The sequence below is a fragment of the Hylobates moloch genome, unplaced genomic scaffold (assembly GCF_009828535.3).
Source record: "Hylobates moloch isolate HMO894 unplaced genomic scaffold, HMol_V3 SCAFFOLD_1, whole genome shotgun sequence".
Lineage (NCBI taxonomy): Eukaryota > Metazoa > Chordata > Mammalia > Primates > Hylobatidae > Hylobates > Hylobates moloch.
Window position 1 is genome coordinate 64,324,177 of NW_026652276.1, and position 23,955 is coordinate 64,348,131.

The 23,955-nt window shown below is 40.5% G+C and overlaps 1 protein-coding gene across 1 annotated transcript in view; it reads left to right on the top strand.

Moving 5' to 3' along the window:
* Positions 1–364: 364 nt before the first annotated feature.
* The window catches only part of PDE11A (phosphodiesterase 11A), a 433,775-nt gene continuing 410,184 nt past the window's right edge, over positions 365–23,955 (top strand). The window contains exon 1 of the mRNA XM_032755287.2: positions 365–1,276. Coding sequence (XP_032611178.1) covers positions 365–1,276 — 912 coding nt within the window. The remainder of the gene's footprint in view (positions 1,277–23,955) is intronic.

The window sequence follows — 23,955 nt, forward strand, 5'->3', positions numbered from 1 at the left end:
CCCTGTCACAGCGGTCCACTCATCCGGTTACAGCAGCAGTTCCAGCAGCAGCGGTGGCAGCCAGAACAGGAGCAGCGATAGCTCCAGTTTCCGGAACAGGAGCGGGGCAGCGGCGGCAGCTCAGTGCTGGGCACCTGTGCGGAGCAGGAGTAGCAGGACCAGGGGGTGGGGTCGGTGCCAGCCACTCTGAGCCAGAGAAGGAAGGGGCACCTCCCAGATTCCACTGCTGGGAATAATCTCCAGGGGAGGTGGCGCTGAACTGGGAATACTGGTGGGGGTGAACATGTACAGGAACAGCTAGAGGCCTCGGGGCAGGAAAACATTTGGTTCACGTGTAGACAGGCAAGGAAAGCTGTCTGGGACCATGGCAGCCTCCCGCCTGGACTTTGGGGAGGTGGAAACTTTCCTGGACAGGCACCCAGAGTTGTTTGAAGATTACTTGATGCGGAAGGGGAAGCAGGAGATGGTTGAAAAGTGGCTGCAGAGGCACAGTCAGGGTCAGGGGGCTTTAGGTCCAAGGCCCTCTTTGGCTGGTACCAGCAGCTTGGCTCACAGCACCTGCAGAGGTGGCAGCAGCGTTGGTGGTGGCACTGGACCAAATGGCTCTGCCCACAGCCAGCCCCTTCCCGGTGGCGGGGACTGTGTTGGGGTTCCCTTGAGTCCCAGCTGGGCCAGTGGCAGCAGGGCCGATGGGAACCTGCAGCGGAGAGCTTCTCAGAAAGAGCTAAGGAAGAGTTTTGCCCGCTCCAAGGCCATCCACGTGAACAGGACCTACGATGAACAGGTGACCTCCCGGGCTCAGGAACCCCTGAGCAGTGTACGACGGAGGGCACTTCTCCGGAAGGCCAGCTCCCTGCCCCCCACCACAGCCCATATTCTCAGTGCACTGCTGGAATCGAGAGTGAATCTGCCTCAGTATCCCCCTACAGCCATCGACTACAAGTGCCACCTGAAAAAGCATAATGAGCGTCAGTTCTTTCTGGAATTGGTCAAAGATATCTCCAATGACCTTGACCTCACCAGCCTGAGCTACAAGATTCTCATCTTTGTCTGCCTTATGGTGGACGCTGACCGCTGCTCTCTTTTCCTGGTGGAAGGGGCAGCTGCTGGCAAGAAAAGCTTGGTCTCCAAATTCTTTGATGTGCATGCAGGAACCCCTCTGCTGCCTTGCAGCAGCACAGAGAACTCAAATGAGGTGCAGGTCCCCTGGGGCAAAGGTATCATTGGCTATGTCGGGGAGCATGGAGAAACGGTCAACATTCCTGATGCCTACCAGGTAGGACTTTGCATTGTCCCCTTCTCCCAGAGCCCCATTGGCTTGGGAGATAAGCCTTCGATTATCATCTGGCATCCAGGAACACATTAATTTAGGCTCTTTACAATACAAATCTTGCTATTTAAATTCCTGAGTTTAAACTAGTTAGAATGTTACTACAGCATCTTTGATGTGTTGGTCCTTTCTTAACACCCAATGGCTTGTGGGAAGTTAATATATTACCCAATAACACCACGTATTTCTCTGTCAAGACACTTTGTCTTTAACACTTTGACACTGTGGCTGGTCTGGCATCCACAGCTTCCTCCTCCTCTCTTTAAGATATCAATGTGTGGTTTTAGTATGTGTTTGTGAGTTGCTAGAAAAAGATGTGTGCTCCAGAATTCCAGTGTTAAGATGAGCATTTTGATGTCTTTGATGTCTTTTGGGGACCATAATGCTTCATTCTCTAAGTCAGTATTGGAAAGGGAACAAAGTGCTTAACTACTTCCCTATTCCCTTCTCTAGATTAAAGTTGCACAGGTTGTAAGGTAGGGAAAAGAGGAAAAGAAGAGGAATGTCAGGGGAAAAATGGGCCTGTGACCCATTTGTGCCTCTTAGTGTCTATTTTAACTGTTTCTGTTGTTGAGATTAGAAAGATTGGACAGATAGAGGGGCTAGTTATCTTTAGGCTTAAATATAGCATTATCTGTAGTCAGCTTTGATAGGACTGAGCAAATAGGTTTTTAATTTATGAAACAAACAACAAATATTGATAATTTTTTAGCAACTCCAAAGCCATCAGCAGGGTAAACATGTTAGTTTCTAGTGGAAAAGGAAACCCAACATGCTCTCATCTGAGTTTTCTGAGCCTTTCATTTTCACAGCATTTTGAACTTGATATTAGATGCTGGATCTGAAAACCAGTCTGTTCTAATTTCTTCAGTATTTATTCACTGAATGTGATGAAACTGCATGTAATTTTCTATGAGACTTCTTCAAGGTTCATAAAAATTAAAAATTCTCATCCTTGGTTAGAAAAGTTTTATAGTCATCTGGTAAGTACTTCTTCCAGTGGTCTCAGGGAGCTACATGTTTCTCTAGAGTTTAGTTGCTGTTGCTGAGAATAGCAAAAAGAGTGGGAAGGACACTAAAGGTAAAATTTTGTCTATTTCATCTGAAAGTTGACAATTTTACATAGAAAATTGACTAGCTTGTACTAAAGCCAAGTTTCATATTTTTGTGAGATATCTGCCAACCTAACACTTTAACATTAAAGGATGTTTGTCAAAATACCATTTTTGTTAACTTTTTATTATAGACTAAGTGCATTATTCATTTTATCTTTCTTGAAAACTTTAAAAGGAGTAGGTGAAGCAACAATGAATGGTTTTCAACAAGTGTTTATTTTTCTACAATCCTAGAAAGCTATGAGAAGGAATACAAGCATTTAATAATTCATGTGTTGAAGATTCTATAAAAATTTTGTCACAAATTATTATTTCTAGAGAAATAAAACAATCACAAATTTTCTTCTTTCCTATTTTTTTTCCACATCCTTATTGTATGCTTGAGCTAAAGAAAAATCCTTTCCTAGTTCAATGATACTTATTGTAGCCTGGGGTTTCAGCCTTTTCTCTTTATTGCCCTTACTTTTAAACTTCATCCCCAATTGATTTTCTATTTCTATAGCTCTTATTTCTTACCGTCCTCTTTCAGGCCCTGACTTTTACTTCATCCTTTCTTTAAGAGCATAATTCTCAGCCTCTTCAACAGCTAACTTGTCTTGCTGCTGTCTAGAATTGTGGCTGTAGGTGTCGTCATAGGCAGGGGAAAGCAGGTTTTCAGCAGCTGATGCTTCCTGTGGGCTCTACCTTTACTCTACAGAGTGTAAAGCAAAGTTGCCTTTTAATGTTTTTGGAAGCTGACATTGGGAAAGAGGAGTTTTTTTTTTCTTTTCCCCCCAGAGTAGTAATGATGGCCACAAAAGCGGACTGGGTTGTTGGGAGGACTGGCAAAAGGCAGGTAGGGGAAAGGTGCTACATGGGTTGGGAATTTACCCTTGGTTTACCTTGTTTTCATTTCTATCTGGTTAGAAAGTTTCTCTTTTCTTTTTCCATTGGCTTCTTTTATGTATCTCTGTATTTTTAACTTGGTGTAGTTTTCTTCATTTTACTTATGCTACTCTTCTTTGATAAAGCTACTTTTTTTTTTCTTTATTATGGTACACTACAGTCACCAATGGTGTGACCTTGGAGAATTTCTTAATCTCTCACAGCCTCAATTTCCTCATCCATAAAATGGGGACAATAATACCTACTTAGCAAAGATTATTTTTGTTTATCTCAATAAAATGAGATACTGTATCAAAGCCCCTAAAATAATATCTGGTACATTGCAATTACCCAAGAAATGGTAACAGTTTATGAAGATAATGATGATACCTAGTTTGCTGATATTCTTTTTCTTTCTGTTTACCTTATTTTCCATTGTTTTTCTCCTCATCTGGAACTGAGATGTGAAGTCAGCACATTTTGACCAGCCTAATCTTTTCCAGGCTCCACCTTTAAATTAAGTATTTTGGAACCAGGTTTACATTCAAGGAACATGAAAATATCTATCCTTCCATTCTCTACTTAAAATGTCCCTAAATGTGGTTGGTAACACCACATCCTAGCCTATCAAAAGTTCTCTACTTTGTTCCTCTTAGTAAGACATGCAATATAAACTTTTTATAGGGTTGTTGTAGGGAAGGATGTTGCATCCTTCCCCAGTTCTAGCACTTTCCTCCATCCGTTCCATTTCCTGGTGTTACAGATTTCTCTTAATGAAAACTGACAACCTTCCAAATACATGTTCTTTTGTCATGATGTTTTAATTTGTACCATATATTCAAGCATCTTGAAGTTTCTATGTAAATATGTAACCATCCTTCCTGATTCTTTGTTAACTACTATATTTTTAAGGCGTTTCTTGCTCAGCTTCAGACAGTGTATTTTTTTCTTCAGGAGGTAAGATTTTTTTTTATCACACAGAGTTTCCAAATTTAATCATTTAATAATTACATTGTTGATACTCTTGGGGGTTCCTAATATGGGCAAGAGAAAGGCATTGAAGAGACAAAATTATGATGATAAGCGTGGCATTCTGGAGTCAAGGGTAGAATATTTAATGAAATGCTAAAATTGAATAGAAGTTCTGACAGCCCCAAACCCCTCAGTTTATTTCATTATTTTGCATTACTTTCCTCAATTAGTCCTAAAAGACAAACTTGAAATTAGGAAAAAAAATAAATTGTAAATGGAAAAAAAAAAAAACACATTCGTTTTTAGGTATCCAGTCCAGATCATAGTGACTGCAGTATACCTTTCCCCCAGATAGTTAATAAGTTATTTAACAGCCCACTTTAATATAGTAATGAAAAAATTGCCCTCAAGAGGTTGAAAATAAGAGCATTCAAGTAACAGGTGTTCTCTTTGAGATTATTCCAAGCATTCAGAATATAGCACTTTAAACATTCATAAAAATCATGAGGTGAATTTTTGTCAGTGTTGATAATGATAATACAGGTGTTTGATGGGCTCGGGTGTGAAAAGCAGCAGGATGTTTTGTTAGATGAACTGAGAGGAGGAAGGGGGATGATGCCGAAGGGTTACAGGTGCACCGGCCTTTCAGAAGGCCTGATCTGTTTACACAACAGCTTCGTTTATTCATTAGTTCCAACAAACATGCACAGAGAGAGCCCATTATCCCCAAGGCCTTCAGTAGAGGGCCTATGGGTGTACAAAGGACAGGATATGCTTCTGCTCTCCAAGGGTGTACAGTAGACAGCCATGTACTGTCCACAAAAAACTAGTACCAAGCTGTATAAACTAAATGATGTTAAACTTGGACAAGTATGGAGTCACTTTGTGACTGGGCTCATAATGAAAGACTTCATGGAGGAGGCACCATTCGAGCTATAAATAGGATTAGATTTTCCAGTTAGAGATAGTTGTGGGGTAGGCAGAAGTGATTCCAAGTCCAACAAAATAGCTTCAGCAGAGACACGGTGATGACCAAGCATAAAATACGTATAAGGGAGAGTGAGTGGTTTAATTTGGCCAAAATATTGCATATTGCATATCTATGACATTCTGTTGTCATAGAATGATTTGCAAAAGTAAGGTGAGGACAAAAGAAGGAAGGACTTTGAACACCTAGCTAAAGAGTTTGAACTTCACCAAGAGTAGGCCACAGGGAGCCATTAAAAATATCTTAGCATGATCAAAGTGGTGTTTTGGGTAACCTGGTGGCAGCAGCTGAATGGATTGAACAAGGAGAGGCTCAAAGCTGTGGAAATAATTAGGAATCTACTGTCATGGTCTGGTGGAGCCATGATGAACAATTAAATTCAAGCAGGAACTGTAGGAATGGGCAGAAGGAGACAGATGGGAAGTGGCCTGCGGGTGTGGATTTGGGAAAGGAGGGAGGGAGGGCAATGATGACTCAGATTCTAAACCCAGGAGGTATGAGGAAGTGTGATTCCTTTATCCAGAACAGGGAGAGAAGCTGGGTTAAGGGGAAAGATTCTAAGTAGGACCAGCTACATAATTTGTGGAGCCTAGTACAAGGTGATAAAGCAGGACTCTGGCCGGGGTTAAAGAAGTCAGTCTCCCCTTCCCAAGAGTCTGTCCCCCAATCTATAGCAAGCTCCAGCCTGAGAGTCCGAAGGGATTGCAACCTCTAGGCTGGGGTATTCTCAGTATTTGGATTGAGGGTGGGCAAGGGGCCCCCGCTGAATTGCCTGCCTGAGGTGCCATGCTGCTGCCAGCTCTGGATGAGGAGGGCCACATCCTTGCACTTTCCTGAGGTGGTGTGGGGCGTGCACCTGCCCCTCTCCACACCCTCCCCAGACCCCATCTAAGAGCAGAGTGCAATGGCAGGCATGAGATGTGGGCCTCTCCCTCGGCCCATGTGACCTGGTTGCTAAGGGCAGAGGTGAGACTGGGGAGGATGGATGGGGCCTGGGACACCATGCAGCGGGGATCAGGTGGCCAAAAACCAGTCCTGGGCAGGCAGTGGGAGGGAAGACTGTATGTGAACCCAGGTTCTGGACTCTGGGGCTCATACTCCATTGTTACATTGGACTATGCTTACAAAGCACAAATTCAATGATAAAAAGTATTAAGAATCTCACACAGCATAGCATTAAACCTCAAACAGGGGTCTTTCATGCCACTGCACTTGTCACATGCCCCCGAAGCGGGCCCTGAATCTGAGTCATATGGAGTCTAAGGTAGAAAAGTTCAATCTTAATCCAGCCTTGTCTACTGCAGCCCTTCATGTGGCCTCAGCACCATCCTAATTAAATTACAGGCTGTTTTCGATGCCCAGATAGTGCTTTTCTATTCCTGTATTTTGCATCCTTTCTGCCAGGACTACTTCTTCTCCATCTTTGCTCATTTAGAACCTGCTTGTCTTCTCATGATATGAGAAGGGAGAGCTGAGTGCCTTATCCTTGAAGAGAGGAGTTGGAAAACAACACAAAAAATTATACATAAAGTTGTATTTAAGAATGCATTGTAATATGCTGATATATATTTATTATATATATTTTCTAATAACATGAATAACAGTATTTAATACTTCATTGAATTTCAGTTTTCTTTTTGGAATAATCTCCATTGAAATAATCACACTGAAAGTGTTTGCCTCAGGATGAATTAATTTTAGGTGTCTAGAAAATTCAGCGATGAGAGTACTTCATTCCCTGATGAGCCAGTGCTGATAGATATGGTCTAAACTCATGTTATTGAGTTGCTGAGATTTGTCTAAAAAGGCAGATGTTGATCCTACTCCAACACTGATATTATAAAGGAGTTTCATGAAATCTTATTCCAGCTTTGCACAGTGTTTAAAAAATTCCCCCAAGCGCACAAACACGTTCACTAGCCCAGAACCAGAGCTGATTTTGTGTTTGAAGTAGGAAACTCTGCTATTTCAGCCTCTCTTCCTGACAGACACATGATCGTGATAAACACAAGGACAAATTGCATTTGCTGCTTTGTACATGAGGATAGATTACAGAAAGGCACAGTTCCTACAAAATCATGAAAAGGTAATTTAAGGTTAACTAAATTTTTTTCCCAACCCATAAGCTAAATGTTTACTAATCTGACCGATTTATTTTGGTTCCTGAGGTTTGGGTCACCTGTTTATTGACAAGCCTGGCTTAATTTGGAAGCTAGGGTTTCATGTTGAATATAGTGTTGAAGAATCATACAAACTTTTCTCTGAAACAACTTTGAGTTGTTTTATAGGAAAGCCAACAAGATCCTTGACGTACATTGCTTGCTGCTTATTTTAAGGGTAGTATTTTGCAATATAACCACATTCTTTTGGAAAGTGAGATTTGAATCAGATAAAGGCAGTTTAATCATAAAAGAGTGGGTTAAGTTGCTAATATTTTGGGAGAAGTTTCAGTTCCTGGTCATTTATAGGCATTGAGGCTATATTTATTTATTTGGATTAAAATAGTAAAGAAGGTTTTCTGGCATTAAAAAATATACTTTCTATAATTCCTGAGGTTTTTTTTTATTAATTGGTTGTTTTTGACTGAACAGTGGTTTCGCATATTAATGACAAATTATGTTTCCTATCATAAAATATAGCTTAAAGGCTGTCGCAAATTCAGGAGAAGAAATCTTTTTTACCTGAAGAAAAAAAAGGGGAAACCTATGAGATACCTCTTTAGGGTGTCTATGTTTTTCTTTTTTTTAGAGACAAGATCTTCCTATGTTGCCTAGGCTGAATTAAAACTCCTGGGCTCAAGTGATCCTCCCACCTCAACCACATGAGTAGCTGGGACTATAAATGTGTGCCACTGAGCCCGGCAGGGTGTCTACTTTTTTTTTTTTTTTTTTTTTAAACATAATAACAGAAGGTAGAGGGAAGCTTCACTGTGGATGAATAGTAACTTCATTTATGGAGTACTAACTTTGAGCCAGACAACTGGTTAGCAAGCATTGTCTCTTTTAATCCTCTCAACAATCCCCTGAGGTAACTGTGACCACCCCCATTTTACAAAAGGAGAAACTGAGGCTTGGACAGTTTAAGTAATTTGCTTAAAGTGACTCCGTTGGTAAGTGAGGGAGCTGACTCCCTTATTCTCTTCAAGTTATTCTGTTTATTCGTGAGATTCTGTATCCCCAAAGACACTCCATAAAATGTAACCTTGGCCAAACACATCTACAGCGAAGAGGTGACTTTGGTCTAGTTTGTGGAACCTGTTCACTGTACAACCTCATTAAATCCATTTGCCTGACAACTGAATTCTTAGGTTACTAATAACATTGTTAAACTGTAAAAGGCATCAGAGTGTGACAAAACATGCTGTAGACTTACATTCAGGAATTGTGGTTCTATTTCCAGTTCTGCCTTAGTTTTTAGCTATAATATAGAGATAATATGTTCAGACATGTCTACTCCATAGTATTTTGTAAGCCTCTAATCATCAAATCCAATCATTAGATTGCAACGAGATAATGGAAAAGCATTTTCCAATGGATAAAGTCAGAAATGTAAGGCCTTATTAATGTTTTAAAATACACAGTCCAGAAGGCTTTATTCACAGTATTGTCTTTGGAAAGAACTTTGAACATAATAGGAGAGTTTTGATCTAAAATGTGGTAGTACCTGTATTGACTATAATTTCGAATTTTCTGTATTCTTGATGTTCTAGCATTTGAGGCTTACGACCCTGGAGAGAATGCCCCTCCCAGGGCTAGCTAATTTCTAGAGAGTGAAGAACTCCCTTTTGAGGGTACCTCTAATATATAAATCAGCCGATCCAGAGCCCTAACTATCTCCTTCATCAAACTCTCATATACCTAGACAATATTCTCCTTGCCCTAAATCACTCAGGGCCAAGTACCCAACAACTAAAGACCATTCCTATAGCCCATAGTTTGCCAAAATTATTCAAACTAGCCAATCCTAAACTTACTCAGCTACCTACCCTGTCTCACTCATCCTTCCCTGAAGACCCTAATAAAGGTTCTGTGCCATGCTCTGCTCTGACTTCTGCCTCCGGACTGACCCGGGCCCTTCCTATGCGGCCCTGCACAGTGTGCCATGCCTCCTGTTTCTAGGGTCTGTGAGTATGAACTTTCTTCATGACAGTCATTTCTGTGTTTGCTTTACCATACCCCATTAAAACAAATCCTAGGTACTTTTTAACACAGTACCACACGTACATAATCCCTGAAACAGAAGAAATGATTACTTTAAAATGTAAAGAGATCAAATGCTATAAATGAACATTATGCTGTCAGGATTTAGAGGCCATAATAAATATTCTACTTTTGACAAACACAGATATGTTAAATTTCTTGTTACAATTGATCGACATGCCTATTTTTCTAGTACAAAATGCAATTTCAAAAGTATACATTGGGTCTCTGTGAAATAAATCCCCATATGAAATCTCTAAGTTGATGATTTGTAGTTTTATTGTCAAAATATTAAAAAATTTTTTAAATGATGGTATTTGGCTCAAGCACTTGCAAACTAAATCAATTCTAGCAGCTGGCATTAAAGAATAAATGAACACTAAATCTCATGCCTGTAATCAAGATCTAATAATTTAGTAGGCTAAGTATATCTATGACACAATTTTATTTTAGATGTGTTGACTATTCCTTATATAAAACATAGGCTTTCTTCATGTTTTTGTGTTTGGAAATGATGATACTTTTAATACTAGCATTACCTTTTTGCGTTTATATTGCATGTACTACTTTATCAGATTACCAGAATGTTTTAACCTTTACATTTTTCAATTAAAAAATTAGATGGTACTCCTTTTTCATTTAAATGGCTGTGCACGGTTTAATGAGCTAACAGTTTTTATGGGTATTTGGCAACTTAATATGCATGATTACATATTTAAAGTTTTCATAATGGCTGTAATGGCATTAAGAACTGCAGGCTTGGGACACTGTGGGAAAGATTATCCCGGGGTTGCTAAAGAAACCAGTCCAGATTTTTGTTCTTTTCTGAATAAAGTCCTCTTGAAAAGTGAAGCTCTAATCCCGTCTCTCTAATGGCCACCTTTATGGCTACTCACACCTCCCTGTTAGCCTCTTTTTCCTTTTGCTTCCAGAGAACCACTAAGTGAGAGGGTGCACACTCTGTTACTCTGTGCAACTGCTAAGGTAGCTTCTTTTTTTTTTTTTTTTTCTGTCTTCAGGTATGTGAGACTGGAGTCAGATTCTCTCACTTCCCCATCTTTGAGCATTGGCTTTGAAAGCCCAAGACAGCCCTAGCCATAGCCCTCCTTTTTATCATAACCCTAAAATTATCATGCAGAGAAGCAAAGAGAGGAACCAGTGGCAGCCAATGTGCCATGAATTAACCAAGCAGGGAGAAAAACAGCTGGAAGCTGAGGCATCTCTCCCCTCTCTCCTTTGCCATTCATTTTTAAAATGAATGCACAAGAGGAACAGCCTCTGATTTGGTCCTTTGTTTTACCCATGCCTGCTGTGAATAGACAGAAAGGAGCTTTAAAATATAAAGGGCAGGAAAATATTTTTCTACCTCTGACTTAACCAAATTAAGATTATTTGCTATGTTAAAGAACAAAAAGGTCAACTGGGGGAAGAAGAGCTACTGTCATTATAAGAATGCTTCATACTTAAGACTTTGGGTTTCTGTTGAAGAAAAAACTAATTTTGTTCTTCAGAAATAGCCTAAAAAGAATCAGGATCAACCATTCCTGTAGGTAGCAATATAGCAATATTAATCATTTCTTGTGACTACCTTGTGAGGTTATGTATTTAATGAAGAATCGCATGGAAATAATTTAATGCAAAATTATATTGAAATATATGAAGGTATAAAATGGAATAGATATGCTTTCTTGCTACCGAGTGAAGTCAAACTTTGCTACTGAGCCACCTCCTCTCTTTACTCTTCCCTATTGATCTCACCCTCATGCTTGAATTCTAACTTAGCACCTACCACGGGATCTGGCATAGAGTAGATGCTTGGTAGATCATGTTTGAGTAAGTGGAAGAACCTTTATTATAACCTTTATTTTGTCTCAAGACTGACACACACTGATGAGATCATTATGTGGGTTAGCTTTCTCAACAAAGGTATTATTGGCATCTTGAACAGATAATTCTTTGTTGGAGGGAGGCTGACCTGTGCATTGTAGGATGGTTGTTGAGTAGCATCCCTGGCCTCTCTCCACTAGATACTTGCCTAGTCTGGACAATTTAAAAAGTCTCCAGACATTGTCAAATATCCCCTGGTAACAAAATCACGCCCCCACCGCCCGGCTCCACTGACCACAACTGATATAGAATAATTTGGCAAGAACCATGTACTGCCTTAAGAATAGTCACAACTTCTCCAGCCTGGCCAATATGGTGAAACTTCGCCTCTACTAAAAATACAAAAAATTACCCAAGTGTGGTGGCATGCACCTGTAGTCCTAGCTACTTGGGAGGCTGAGGAAGGAGAATTGTTTGAACCTGGGAGGCAGAGGTTACAGTAAGCCAAGATCATACCATTGCACTCTAGCCTGGGTGACAGAGTGAGACTCTGTCTCAAAAAAAAAAAAAAAAAAAAAGAATATTTACAATGGCTTATGTAACAATTCCAGGCATGCTAAGAAAAATTTTATGGGTGTGTGCAAAGATTTGTCTATATGAGTACTTGTTGTAGTATTATCTATAATAATAATAAATTATCAATCCAAACATCCAACTAGAGGGTTGGATGAATCAATTATGATATATTATAAAAGGGAATATTTAATCATAGGAGATTGCTAAGAGAATACTATTAAGTGAACAAAGTGTATTCAACAGAATCTCAGTTTTCTTAACAATAACAACAGATGCATAAGGGAAATGGTGGAGTGCATCATTTTCAGAATCAGACTGAATTTGATTCCCAGTTCCATCATATCCAAGGGCTGTGTCATATTTTACCCTCTAGTTGCTAGTTTCTGCAATTCTAAAATGAGGATAATGATACTTTCTGTCTTAAGAGGTTGCCAAGATTAAACCTGAAAAGTGCGTAACACTGTTTATCACTTTGTTTGGGCTCAGTAAAAAGTAATTAGAATACTGCATGGTCAAAGGGTGGAGGTCAATATGTCAAAACATTGATCATCTCTGAGTGGTGGGCTTATGACTATTTTTTCTCTTCTCTTTTTGTTTTCTTTTATTTTTTTCCGTATATGTACTAATCATTACTTAAAGAAACCATATTTGCTTTCTCAGATACCCTTCCAAAGCTCAGTGGCACACAGTAGTAACACAATGGAAGCTCATTTCTCACTCTACTGAGGCTCAGCACAGTCTTCCTGATTGATAGGTGGCTCTCCTCCGAGAGAGAATTCTTTCCTTCCTGAGCTTCAACACGGGGTTCGAAGGGTGCTGTCAGCATTAACAGCCCATCAGCAGATGAGGGAAGAGACAGAGAAAAATGGGAAATGAAATGAAAGATTTTCCTGTCCTGTCAGGAAGTGGCACACATTTCTTGCTCATATTTCATTGTCTTTCTAGACTCTAGAACCCAGGGATGTGGCCATAGCCAACTGCAGGGAGGCTGGCAAATGTAGCTTCACCCTGACCCAGAGTGGGCTCCAGCCCCAGTCCCATCCAGTCACTGCATGCCGTCAAAGTCCAGGGCCTTCAAGTGGTGAGTGTCCTCTCCAGCAGGTCATGATTTTCACAGGCCTGTGCTTGTGTGCATGATTAACTGTCCATAACAAAATCTGAGAGGGAGAGCCAGTTAGGCTTTGGGAAAGGGATCAGAATGGCACAGGGAGATTATTCCTGTTTCAGTTTTCACTGTTCAGAATGGATTGGAGAATAGGACTCTGGGGAATAGGACACTGGAGGTAGGAAATTTGCTAATGAGATTGTTGCCTCTAAGCTCTGAGGGTTACAAGGTCAAGAACTGGGACCAGACCCAGCTATGTAATTTATAGGACTCAGTGAAAAATGAAAACAGGGGTCTTTCTAGGGACAGGGAAGTCAATCTCCCCTTCCCTAGGCCAGCCCCTACAGGCAGCCACCTGACCCACGGTAGATGGGCAAGCCCCAAAAGATGACAACCTTTGTGCCTGAACAAGCTTGCTACCTGGATCAGGGGTAGGCAGGAGGCCACCCCACAGAGTCGCTTAATGAACATGCCGTGGTGCTGCCAGTCTGGAGTGGGGACATCCCAGGATGGCCAGGGCCTTTCCCTACCCAGAGACACTGACTCTCCCCATACCCATACCCTGGGCCCTGCTAGACGCAGAGGGCAACAGTAGAACACAGGTATCTCTGTTCACTGACCCTGTTGCAGCCCTGCGTAGAACAAGGCAGGGCTCGTGGAGCTAGGGCAGGAGGCAGAGGCTGAGAACCCATCAGGAGGCTGGACTGTATGTGAACCCCTGAGGCATGCTCCATCAGACCTCATGTACAAAATAAAAATTCCAAAATAAAATTGTTAAGAATTTCAAGATAATGACTGTAGTGCATTAAACTTCAAGGGTGGGTGTGGGGACTCTTCTTGGCACAGGACCCTGGGTGAATGCACTGGATGCAGGCTCATGGAGCCAGAGTGGTATGAGGCCTAGACTGTGACTTTGTCAAGATAAATAATGAGAATGGCAAACTCTCCATGGAAGTTCATTCTTTTTTCCACTAACTTCCATAGTAATTTGTCTGTATGACTCTTGCTATTTATTCCAATTTTGGTTGCTTTAATTTTGGCTCACCTGTCTTTCTCTCCATTAGACTGTGAGCTCCTTGAAGGCAGATGCTATGATTTTCTTGGCTTTGTAGCACTCCCTGTGTTTGGCATGGTACCTAGCACATAGTAGGTAGATACTCAATAAAAATGTTATATGTTATATGAATAAATGAGGAAAAGGAAATGTATTAGTCTGTTCTCATGCTGCCGATAAAGACATACCCAAGACTGGGAAGAAAAAGAGACTTAATGGACTCACAGTTCCACGTGGCTGAGGAGGCCTCACAATCCTGGTGGAAGGCAAGGAGGAGCAAATCACATCTTACGTGGATGGTGGTAGGCAAAGAGAGAGCTTGTGCAGGGAAACTCCCAATTTTAAAACCATCAGATCTTGCGAGACCCATTCACTATCATGAGAACAACACAGGAAAGATCCGCCCCCATATTTCAATCACCTCCCACTGGATTCCTTCCACAACATGTGGGAATTGTGGGAGTTACAATTTGAAATGAGATTTGGCTGGGGACGCAGCCAAACCATATCAGGAATATAATGAAAAATTTAGTCACAGGGTAAGTGGCCTAAATACCAGCACTGGGTTACAAGGTCAGATTAGGACCAGGGGGTTTAGCTAATAATGCTGAGCCAGGGGCCAGGCGCAGTGGCTCACGCCTGTAATCCCAGCGCTTTGGGAGGCCGAGGTGGGTGGATCATGAGCTCAGGAGTTCAAGATCAGCCTGGCCAACATGGTGAAACCCCGTCTTTGCTAAAAATAGAAAAATTAGCCGGGCACGGTGGCAGGTGCTTGTAATCCCAGCTACTAGGGAGGCTGAGGCAGGAGAATCGTTTGAACCCAGGGGGCAGAGGTTGCAGTGAGCCGAGATTGCACCACTGCACTCCAGCCTGGGTGACAGAGTGAGACTCCATCTCGAAATAAATAAATAAAATAATGCTGAGCTAGGGCACTTATAGGCCAAGAGTCCTTGCATTTTCTCATACATAAGGGTAGGACAGGTTCCCCGGTCAAGTGGTCAGGTGCAGGGTGCATGGTCCTGCTGTGACTGTTGGTGCTGCATGGTCAGGTGCATGGTCCAGGCTGTGACTGTTGGAGACATGAAGGTTCAGGGGACCAAGCAATTCATCTATTATCAGTAGAGAAGAGGAATGAACAAGGTTGGAAGGATGGCGCAAGAGAGAAAGACTATGACTCCAGTGGTGATGATGTAGTTAATAATGGCAATGTTGGAGCAAAGAAAATGTATTCTGCCATTCTAACTGGTGTGAGATGGTATCTCACTGTGGTTTTGATTTGCATTTCTCTGATGGCCAGTGATGATGAGCATTTCTTCATGTGTTTTCTGGCTGCATAAATGTCTTCTTTTGAGAAGTGTCTGTTCATGTCCTTTGCCTACTTTTTGATGGGGTTGTTTGTTTTTTTCTTGTAAATTTGTTTGAGTTCATTGTAGATTCTGGATATTAGCCCTTTGTCAGATGAGTAGGTTGCAAAAATTTTCTCCCATTCTGTAGGTTGCCTGTTCACTCTGATGGTAGTTTCTTTTGCTGTGCAGAAGCTCTTTAGTTTAATGAGATCCCATTTGTCGATTTTGGCTTTTGTTGCCATTGCTTTTGGTGTTTTAGACATGAAGTCCTTGCCCCAGAGGATGTGGAGAAATAGGAACACTTTTACACTGTTGGTGGGACTGTAAACTAGTTCAACCATTGTGGAAGTCAGTGTGGCGATTCCTCAGGGATCTAGAACTAGAAATACCATTTGACCCAGCCATCCCATTACTGGGTATATACCCAAAGGAGTATAAATCATGCTGCTATAAAGACACATGCACACGTATGTTTATTGCGGCACTATTCACAATAGCAAAGACTTGGAACCAACCCAAATGTCCAACAACAATAGACTGGATTAAGAAAATGTGGCACATATACACCATGGAATACTATGCAGCCATAAAAAATGATGAGTTCGTGTCCTTTGTAGGGACATGGATGAAACTGGAAAACATCATTCTCAGTAAACTATCGCAAGGACAAAAAACCAAACACCGCATGTTCTCACTCATAGGTGGGAATTGAACAATGAGAACTCATGGACACAGGAAGGGGAACATCACATTCCAGGTACTGTTGTGGGGTGGGGGGTGGGGGGGGCGGGGACAGCATTAGGAGATATACCTAATGCTAAATGACGAGCTAATGGGTGCAGGAAATCAACATGGCACATGGATACATATGTAACAAACCTGCACATTGTGCACATGTACCCTAAAACCTAAAGTATAATTAAAAAAAAAAAAAAAAAAAAAAAGAAAATGTATTCTGCAGTGAGCCGAGATTGCACCACTGCACTCCAGCCTGGGCGACAGAGCAAGACTCCATCTCAAAAAAAAAAAAAAAAAAAGAAAATGTATTCTGCATTTCATATGTTTATTTAAATCACCGTGGTGATATCTTTTGGGCAAGGCAGAATGATTTGCTAGGGAGAATATAAAAGGTCAGGCTGGGAACTCTCTGATGTAAGGGTGGTAACTTGAAGCACATTAATGTATATAAAGAGCCAGAACTCAGCCTTTGATGAAAGCAAATGCTCTGCCACCACCACCAATTCTGCTTTCCCCTGAAGAACCAAGAGCACAGAATATTTATGTTTTTCTAGTCTGTACTTCTCTATTTGTTTCCAGGAAGTATCCTCCAAGATTGTCAGATTTGTTTTTGGACTCAAGATATTTTTGTTTGGATTATCTACCATTACCCTAGAAAGTACTTAACCCCTGCAATTCTTCTAAAGTCATCTGTGACCAGTTTTATTAAACAGCTAAATGACATTTCCAAACACAGTGATCACAACAGTTAATGCTCCAAAGCTCAAAGGAATAGTTAAACACATTTATTTAACATGCTTCAGAGTCCCCTGAACTGCTGGCCATCTCAACATCTCCTCTTTTCTCTTAGTCTCTCTGTGTTTCCTCTCCTCTTTCCATTTATTTGTCTTGTCCTCTTAATTTCTTCTTTTTGGACGTCCCACACCTACCGTTCCTTTTGTGTAATGGCTTCCCCTGGTCTGCCCCATTTTTCCTCTTCTCCCTCCTCCTATCCTTCATCTTGCCTGTCTCTCTTTCTCCTCATTCTCTTTTCTCTTTTCCTAATCCTCTTCTTGCCTTCTATGACCTTACTTACTTTACTATCAAACTGATATAACATGAAAATAAGTATTTATTCCCAGTTTTTAATTTTACAATCATATTTTTAAATCTCATAGGCCTCTTTTATAAAGCAATTGTTTCTTTTTTACTTCCACGTGGCCTGTGAGTGTATCCTTCTTTTCCATTTTAAAATCAGATGCATGAAATACTTGTTTTTCTTTTAAATACACGCAGTTTAATTGCACTTTAAACTGTTACCCCGTGTGGCCCTTGGTTGTAATTTATTTGCTATATTGCAATGTCTTGCAGTGTAAAAAGGACATTGCCCCTCCATTCTCAGTAGAACAAATGACAGGGAAATTTGTATTTAAACACTTGATATGCAACATCCAGGCTTTTATTAGAATGAGAAGGAGAATAAATATTCTTTCTTTGATATATCTCTTAGCCTGGTATCTACCAGGAACTTTTAGCAACAAAACCCGGGAGTTACCATGCCAGCAATTCTCAGGCTCGTTGATTGAGGTCTTGTCTCTGTTAACCTAAAGTTCCTGATGGTGAATGTCCCCTTCAGGACTCTTTTTCTTTCTTTTGTATACAGAAAAGAAATATTTTCCATCTTCCTGAATCCACCAGGAAGCATGTGGGATAATCACCTTTGTTATTATATTTCTTCTCCCTCAATATGTTAACGCTCCAAAACTTGCTTAGTCATTTGTATAATTCAGCCACAGGACTTGCTGGTGCCCTTCTGTGACAAGTCATCAAAGGGAAAGTCAACCACGCTTTATCAACCGTGTAGCTGTTTCTGAGAGCTTTTTTTTCTTGACTAAAAACTACACAGAACCTTAATATCTGTATCTTCATTATTTTTAGCAGAACATAATTCCTGGGCCTGTATGTGAAAGTGTATTTAAAAAAATATCACCCCAGCTTTATGAAAGATACTTTTTTTTCTTTCTTAGAAAAAAGAACCCATTTATTGTGAATGCATTTCTTATTCTCAAGTTTTCTTTTTTTTTTTTTGAGACGGAGTCTCGCTCTGTCGCCCAGGCTGGAGTGCAGTGGCGCGATCTGGGCTCACTGCAAGCTCCGCCTCCCGGGTTCACGCCATTCTCCTGCCTCAGCCTCTCCGAGTAGCTGGGACTACAGGTGCCCGCCACCACGCCCGGCTAATTTTTTGTATTTTTAGTAGAGACGGGGTTTCACCGTGGTCTCGATCTCCTGACCTCGTGATCCGCCCGCCTCGGCCTCCCAAAGTGCTGGGATTACAAGCGTGAGCCACCGCGCCCGGCCCTCAAGTTTTCTATAAATGTGCAAAGCTAAATAATAAGGCCAGCTTTTCAATATTTGAAATAGAAAAACATGAATAAAGGAGCATCAGACGACTTTCTCTTTCTATCTCTTCTTTGATAACCACTATTTGCCTAAGGAGATGTATATAGTAAAATAATCATGATAATAATAATTATTATTACAAAAGAAATACTAGTTGGTCCATTATTAATTTTCTCTTTGTAGAAATTCTATCTATAAATTCCTTAGTCAATGCATTTGGAACTACAAGTGATGTTTCCAATATTTGAATATGACTTTGAGCCTGGCACTTTATTTTTTTATTTATTTTTTTATTATACTTTAAGTTCTAGGGTACATGTGCACAACGTGCAGGTTTGTTACATATGTATACATGTGCCATGTTGGTGTGCTGCACCCATTAACTCGTCATTTACATTAGGTATATCTCCTAATGCTATCCCTCCTCCCTCCCCCCACCCCATGACAGGCCCTGGTGTATGATGTTCCCCACCCTGTGTCCAAGTGTTCTCATTGTTCAATTCCCACCTATGAGTGAGAACATGCAATGTTTGGTTTTCTGTCCTTGTGCTAGTTAGCTCAGAATGATGGTTTCCAGCTTCATCCATGTCCCTATAAAGGGCATGAACTCATCCTTTTTTATGGCTGCATAGTATTCCATGGTATATATGTGCCACATTTTCTTAATCCAGTCTATCATTGATGGACATTTGAGTTGGTTCCAAGTCTTTGCTATTGTGAATAGTGCCACAATAAACATACGTGTGCATGTGTCTTTGTAGCAGCATGATTTATAATCCTTTGGGTATATACTCAGTAATGGGATGTTGGGTCAAATGGTATTTCTAGTTCTAGATCCTTGAGGAATCGCCACACTGTCTTCCACAATGGTTGAACTAGTTGACAGTCCCACCAAGAGTGTAAAAATGTTCCTATTTCTCCACATCCTCTCCAGCACCTATTGTTTCCTGACTTTTTAATTATCGCCATTCTAACTGGTGTGAGATGGTATCTCATTGTGGTTTTGATTTGCATTTCTCTGATGGCCAGTGATGATGAGCATTTTCTCATGTGTCTGTTGGCTGCATAAATGTCTTCTTTTGAGAAGTGTCTGTTCATATCCTTCACCCACTTTTTGATGGGGTTGTTTGATTTTTTCTTGTAAGTTTGTTTAAGTTCTTTGTAGATTCTGGATATTAGCCCTTTGTCAGATGGGTAGATTGTAAAAATTTTCTCCCATTCTGTAGGTTGCCTGCTCACTCTGGTGGTAGTTTCTTTTGCTGTGCAGAAGCTCTTTAGTTTAATTAGATCCCATTTGTCAATTTTGGCTTTTGTTGCCATTGTTTTTGGTGCTTTAGACATGAAGTCCTTGCTCACGCCTATGTCCTGAATGGTATTGCCTAGGTTTTCTTCTAGGGTTTTTATGGTTTTAGGTCTGACATTTAAGTCTTTAATCCATCTTGATTTGATTTTTGTATAAGGTGTAAGGAAGGGATCCAGTTTCAGCTTTCTACATATGGCTAGTCAGTTTTCCCAGCACCATTTATTAAATAGGGAATCCTTTCCCCATTTCTTGTTTTTATCAGGTTTGTCAAAGATTGGATGGTTGTAGATGTGTGGTATTATTTCTGAGGGCTCTGTTCTGTTCCATTGATCTATGTCTCTGTTTTGGTACCAGTACCATGCTGTTCTGGTTACTGTAGCCTTGTAGTATGGTTTGAAGTCAGGTAGCATGATGCTTCCAGCTTTGTTCTTTTGGCTTAGGACTGACTTGGCAATGTGGGCTCTTTTTTGGTTCCATATGAACTTTAAAGTAGTTTTTTCCAATTCTGTGAAGAAAGTCATTGGTAGCTTGATGGGGATGGCATTGAATCTATAAATTACCTTGGGCCTTATGGCCATTTTCACGATATTGATTCTTCCTATCCATGAGCATGGAATGTTCTTCCATTTGTTTGTGTCCTCTTTTATTTCGTTGAGCAGTGGTTTGTAGTTCTCTTTGAAGAGGTCCTTCACATCCCTTGTAAGTTGGATTCCTAGGTATTTTATTCTCTTAGAAGCAATTGTGAATGGGAGTTCACTCATGATTTGGCTCTCTGTTTGTTTATGATTGCTGTATAGGAATGATTGTGATTTTTGCACATTGATTTTGTATCCTGAGACTGCTGAAGTTGCTTATCAGCTTAAGGAGATTTAGGGCTGAGACGATGGGGTTTTCTAAATATACAATCATGTCGTCTGCAAACAGGGACAATTTGACTTCCTCTTTTCCTAATTGAATACTCTTTCTTTCTCCTGCCTGATTGCTGTGGCCAGAACTTCCAACATTATATTGAATAGGAGTGGTGAGAGAGAGCATCCCTGTCTTGTGCCAGTTTTCAGAGGGAATGCTTCCAGTTTTTGCCCATTCAGTATGATATTGGCTGTGGGTTTGTCATAAATAGCTCTTATTATTTTGAGATACATCCCATCAATACCTAATTTATTGAGAGGTTTTAGCATGAAGCGTTGTTGAATTTTGTCAAAGGCCTTTTCTGCATCTATTGAGATAATCATGTAGTTTTTGTCTTTGGTTCTGTTTATATGATCGATTACGTTTATTGATTTGTGTATGTTGAACCAGCCTTGCATCCCAGGGATGAAGCCCACTTGATCATGTTGGATAAGCTTTTTGATGTGCTGCTGGATTCAGTTTGCCAGTATTTTATTAAGGATTTTTGCATCGATGTTCATCAGGGATATTGGTCTAAAATTCTCTTTTTTGGTCGTGTCTCTGCCAGGCTTTGGTATCAGGATGATGCTGGCCTCATAAAATGAGTTACGGAGGATTCCGTCTTTTTCTATTGATTGGAATAGTTTCAGAAGGAATGTTACTAGCTCCTCTTTGTACCTCTAGTAGAATTCGGCTGTGAATCCATCTGGTCCTGGACTTTTTTTTGTTGGTAGGCTCTTAATTATTGCCTCAATTTCAGAGCCTGTTATTGGTCTATTCAGGGATTCAACTTCTTCCTGGTTTGGTCTTGGGAGGGTATATGTGTCCAGGAATTTATCCATTTCTTCTAGATTTTCTAGTTTATTTGCATAGAGGTGTTTATAGTATTCTCTGATGGTGGTTTGTATTTCTGTGGGATCAGTAGTGATATCCCCTTTATCATTTTTTTATTGCATCTATTTGATTCTTCTCTCTTTTCTTCTTTATTAGTCTTGCTAGCAGTCTATCAATTTTGTTGATCTGTTCAAAATCCAGCTCCTGGATTCATTGATTTTTTGAAGGGTTTTTTGTGTCTCTATCTCCTTCATTTCTGCTCTGATCTTAGTTATTTCTTGCCTTCTGCTAGCTTTTGAATGTGTTTGCTCTTGCTTCTCTAGTTCTTTTAATTGTGATGTTAGGGGGTCAATTTTAGATCTTTCCTGCTTTCTCTTGTGGGCATTTAGTGCTATAAATTTCCCTCTACACACTGCTTTAAATGTGTCCCAGAGATTCTGGTATGTTGTGTCTTTGTTCTCTTGGTTTCAAAGAATGTCTTTATTTCAGCCTTCATTTTGTTATGTACCCAGTAGTCATTCAGGAGCAGGTTGTTCAGTTTCCATGTAGTTGAGTGGTTTTGAGTGAGTTTCTTAATCCTGAGTTCTAGTTTGATTGCACTGTGGTCTGAGAGACAGTTTGTTATAATTTCTGTTCTTTTACATTTGCTGAGGAGTGCTTTACTTCCAACTATGTGATCAATTTTGGAATAAGGGCAATGTGGTGCTGAGAAGAATGTATATTCTGTTGATTTGGGGTGGAGAGTTCTGTAGATGTCTATTAGATCTGCTTGGTGCAGAGCTGAGTTTAATTCCTGGATATCCTTTTTAACTTTCTGTCTCATGGATCTGTCTAATGTTGACAGTGGGGTATTAAAGTCTCCCATTATTATTCTGTGGGAGTCTAAGTCTCTTTGTAGGTCTCTAAGGACTTGTTTTATGAATCTGGGTGCTCCTGTATTGGATGCATATATATTTAGGATAGTTAGCTCTTCTTGTTAAATTGATCCCTTTACCATTATGTAATGGTCTTCTTTGTCTCTTCTGATCTTTGTTGGTTTAAAGTCTATTTTGTCAGAGACTAGTATTGCAACCCCTGCTTTTTTTTTTTTGTTTTCCATTTGCTTGGTAGATCTTCCTCCATCCCTTTATTTTGAGCCTATGTGTGTCCCTGCACATGAGATTGCTTTCCTGAATACAGCACACTGATGGGTCTTACTCTTTATCCAATTTGCCAGTCTATGTCTTTTAATTGGAGCATTTAGCCCATTTACATTTAAGGTTAATATTGTTATGTGTGAATTTGATCCTGTCATTATGATGTTAGCTGGTTATTTTGCTCGTTAGTTGATGCAGTTTCTTCCTAGCATCAATGATCTTTACAATTTGGCATATTTTTGCAGTGGCTGGTACCAGTTGTTCCTTTCCATGTTTGGTGCTTCCTTCAGGAGCTCTTTAAGGCAGGCCTGGTGGTGACAAAATCTCTCAGCATTTGCTTGTCTGTAAATGATTTTATTTCTCCTTCACTTATGAAGCTTAGTTTGGCTGGATAGGAAATTCTGGGTTGAAAATTCTTTTCTTTAAGAATGTTGAATATTGGTCCCCACTCTCTTCTGGCTTGTAGAGTTTCTGCTGAGAGATCCGCTGTTAGTCTGATGGGCTTCCCTTTGTGGGTAGCATGACCTTTCTCTCGGGCTGCCCTTAACATTTTTTCCTTCATTTCAACTTTGGTGAGTCTGACAATTATGTGTCTTGGAGTTGCTCTTCTCGAGGAGTATCTTTGTGGTGTTATCTCTATTTCCTGAATTTCAATGTTGGTCTGCTTTGCTAGGTTGGGGAAGTTCTCTTGCATAATATCCTGAAGAGTATTTTCCAACTTGGTTCCATTCTCCCCGTCACTTTCAGGTACACCAATCAGATGTAGATTTGGTCTTTTTACATAGTCCCATATTTCTTGAAGTCTTTGTTCATTTCTTTTTACTCTTTTTTCTCTAAGCTTCTCTTCTCGCTTCATTTCATTCATTTGATCTTCAATCGCTGATACCATTCCTTCCAGTTGATCAAATCAGCTACTGAATCTTGTGCATGCGCCATGTAGTTCTCGTGCCATGGTTTTCAGCTCCGTCAGGTCGTTTAAGGTCTTCTCTACACTGTTTATTCTGTTTAGCCATTCGTCCAGTCTTTTTTCAAGGTTTTTAGCTTCTTTGCAATGGGTTTGAACATCCCCCTTTATCTTGGAGAAGTTTGTTATTACCGATCTTCTGAAGCCCTCTTCTCTCACCTTGTCAAAGTCATTCTCTGTCCAGCTTTGTTCCGTTGCTGGCGAGGAGCTGTGCTCCTTTGGAGGAGAAGAGGTGCTCTGATTTTTAGAATTTTCAGCTTTTCTGCTCTGATTTCTCCCCACCTTTGTGGTTTTATCTACCTTTGGTTTTTGATGATGGTGATGTACAGATGGGGTT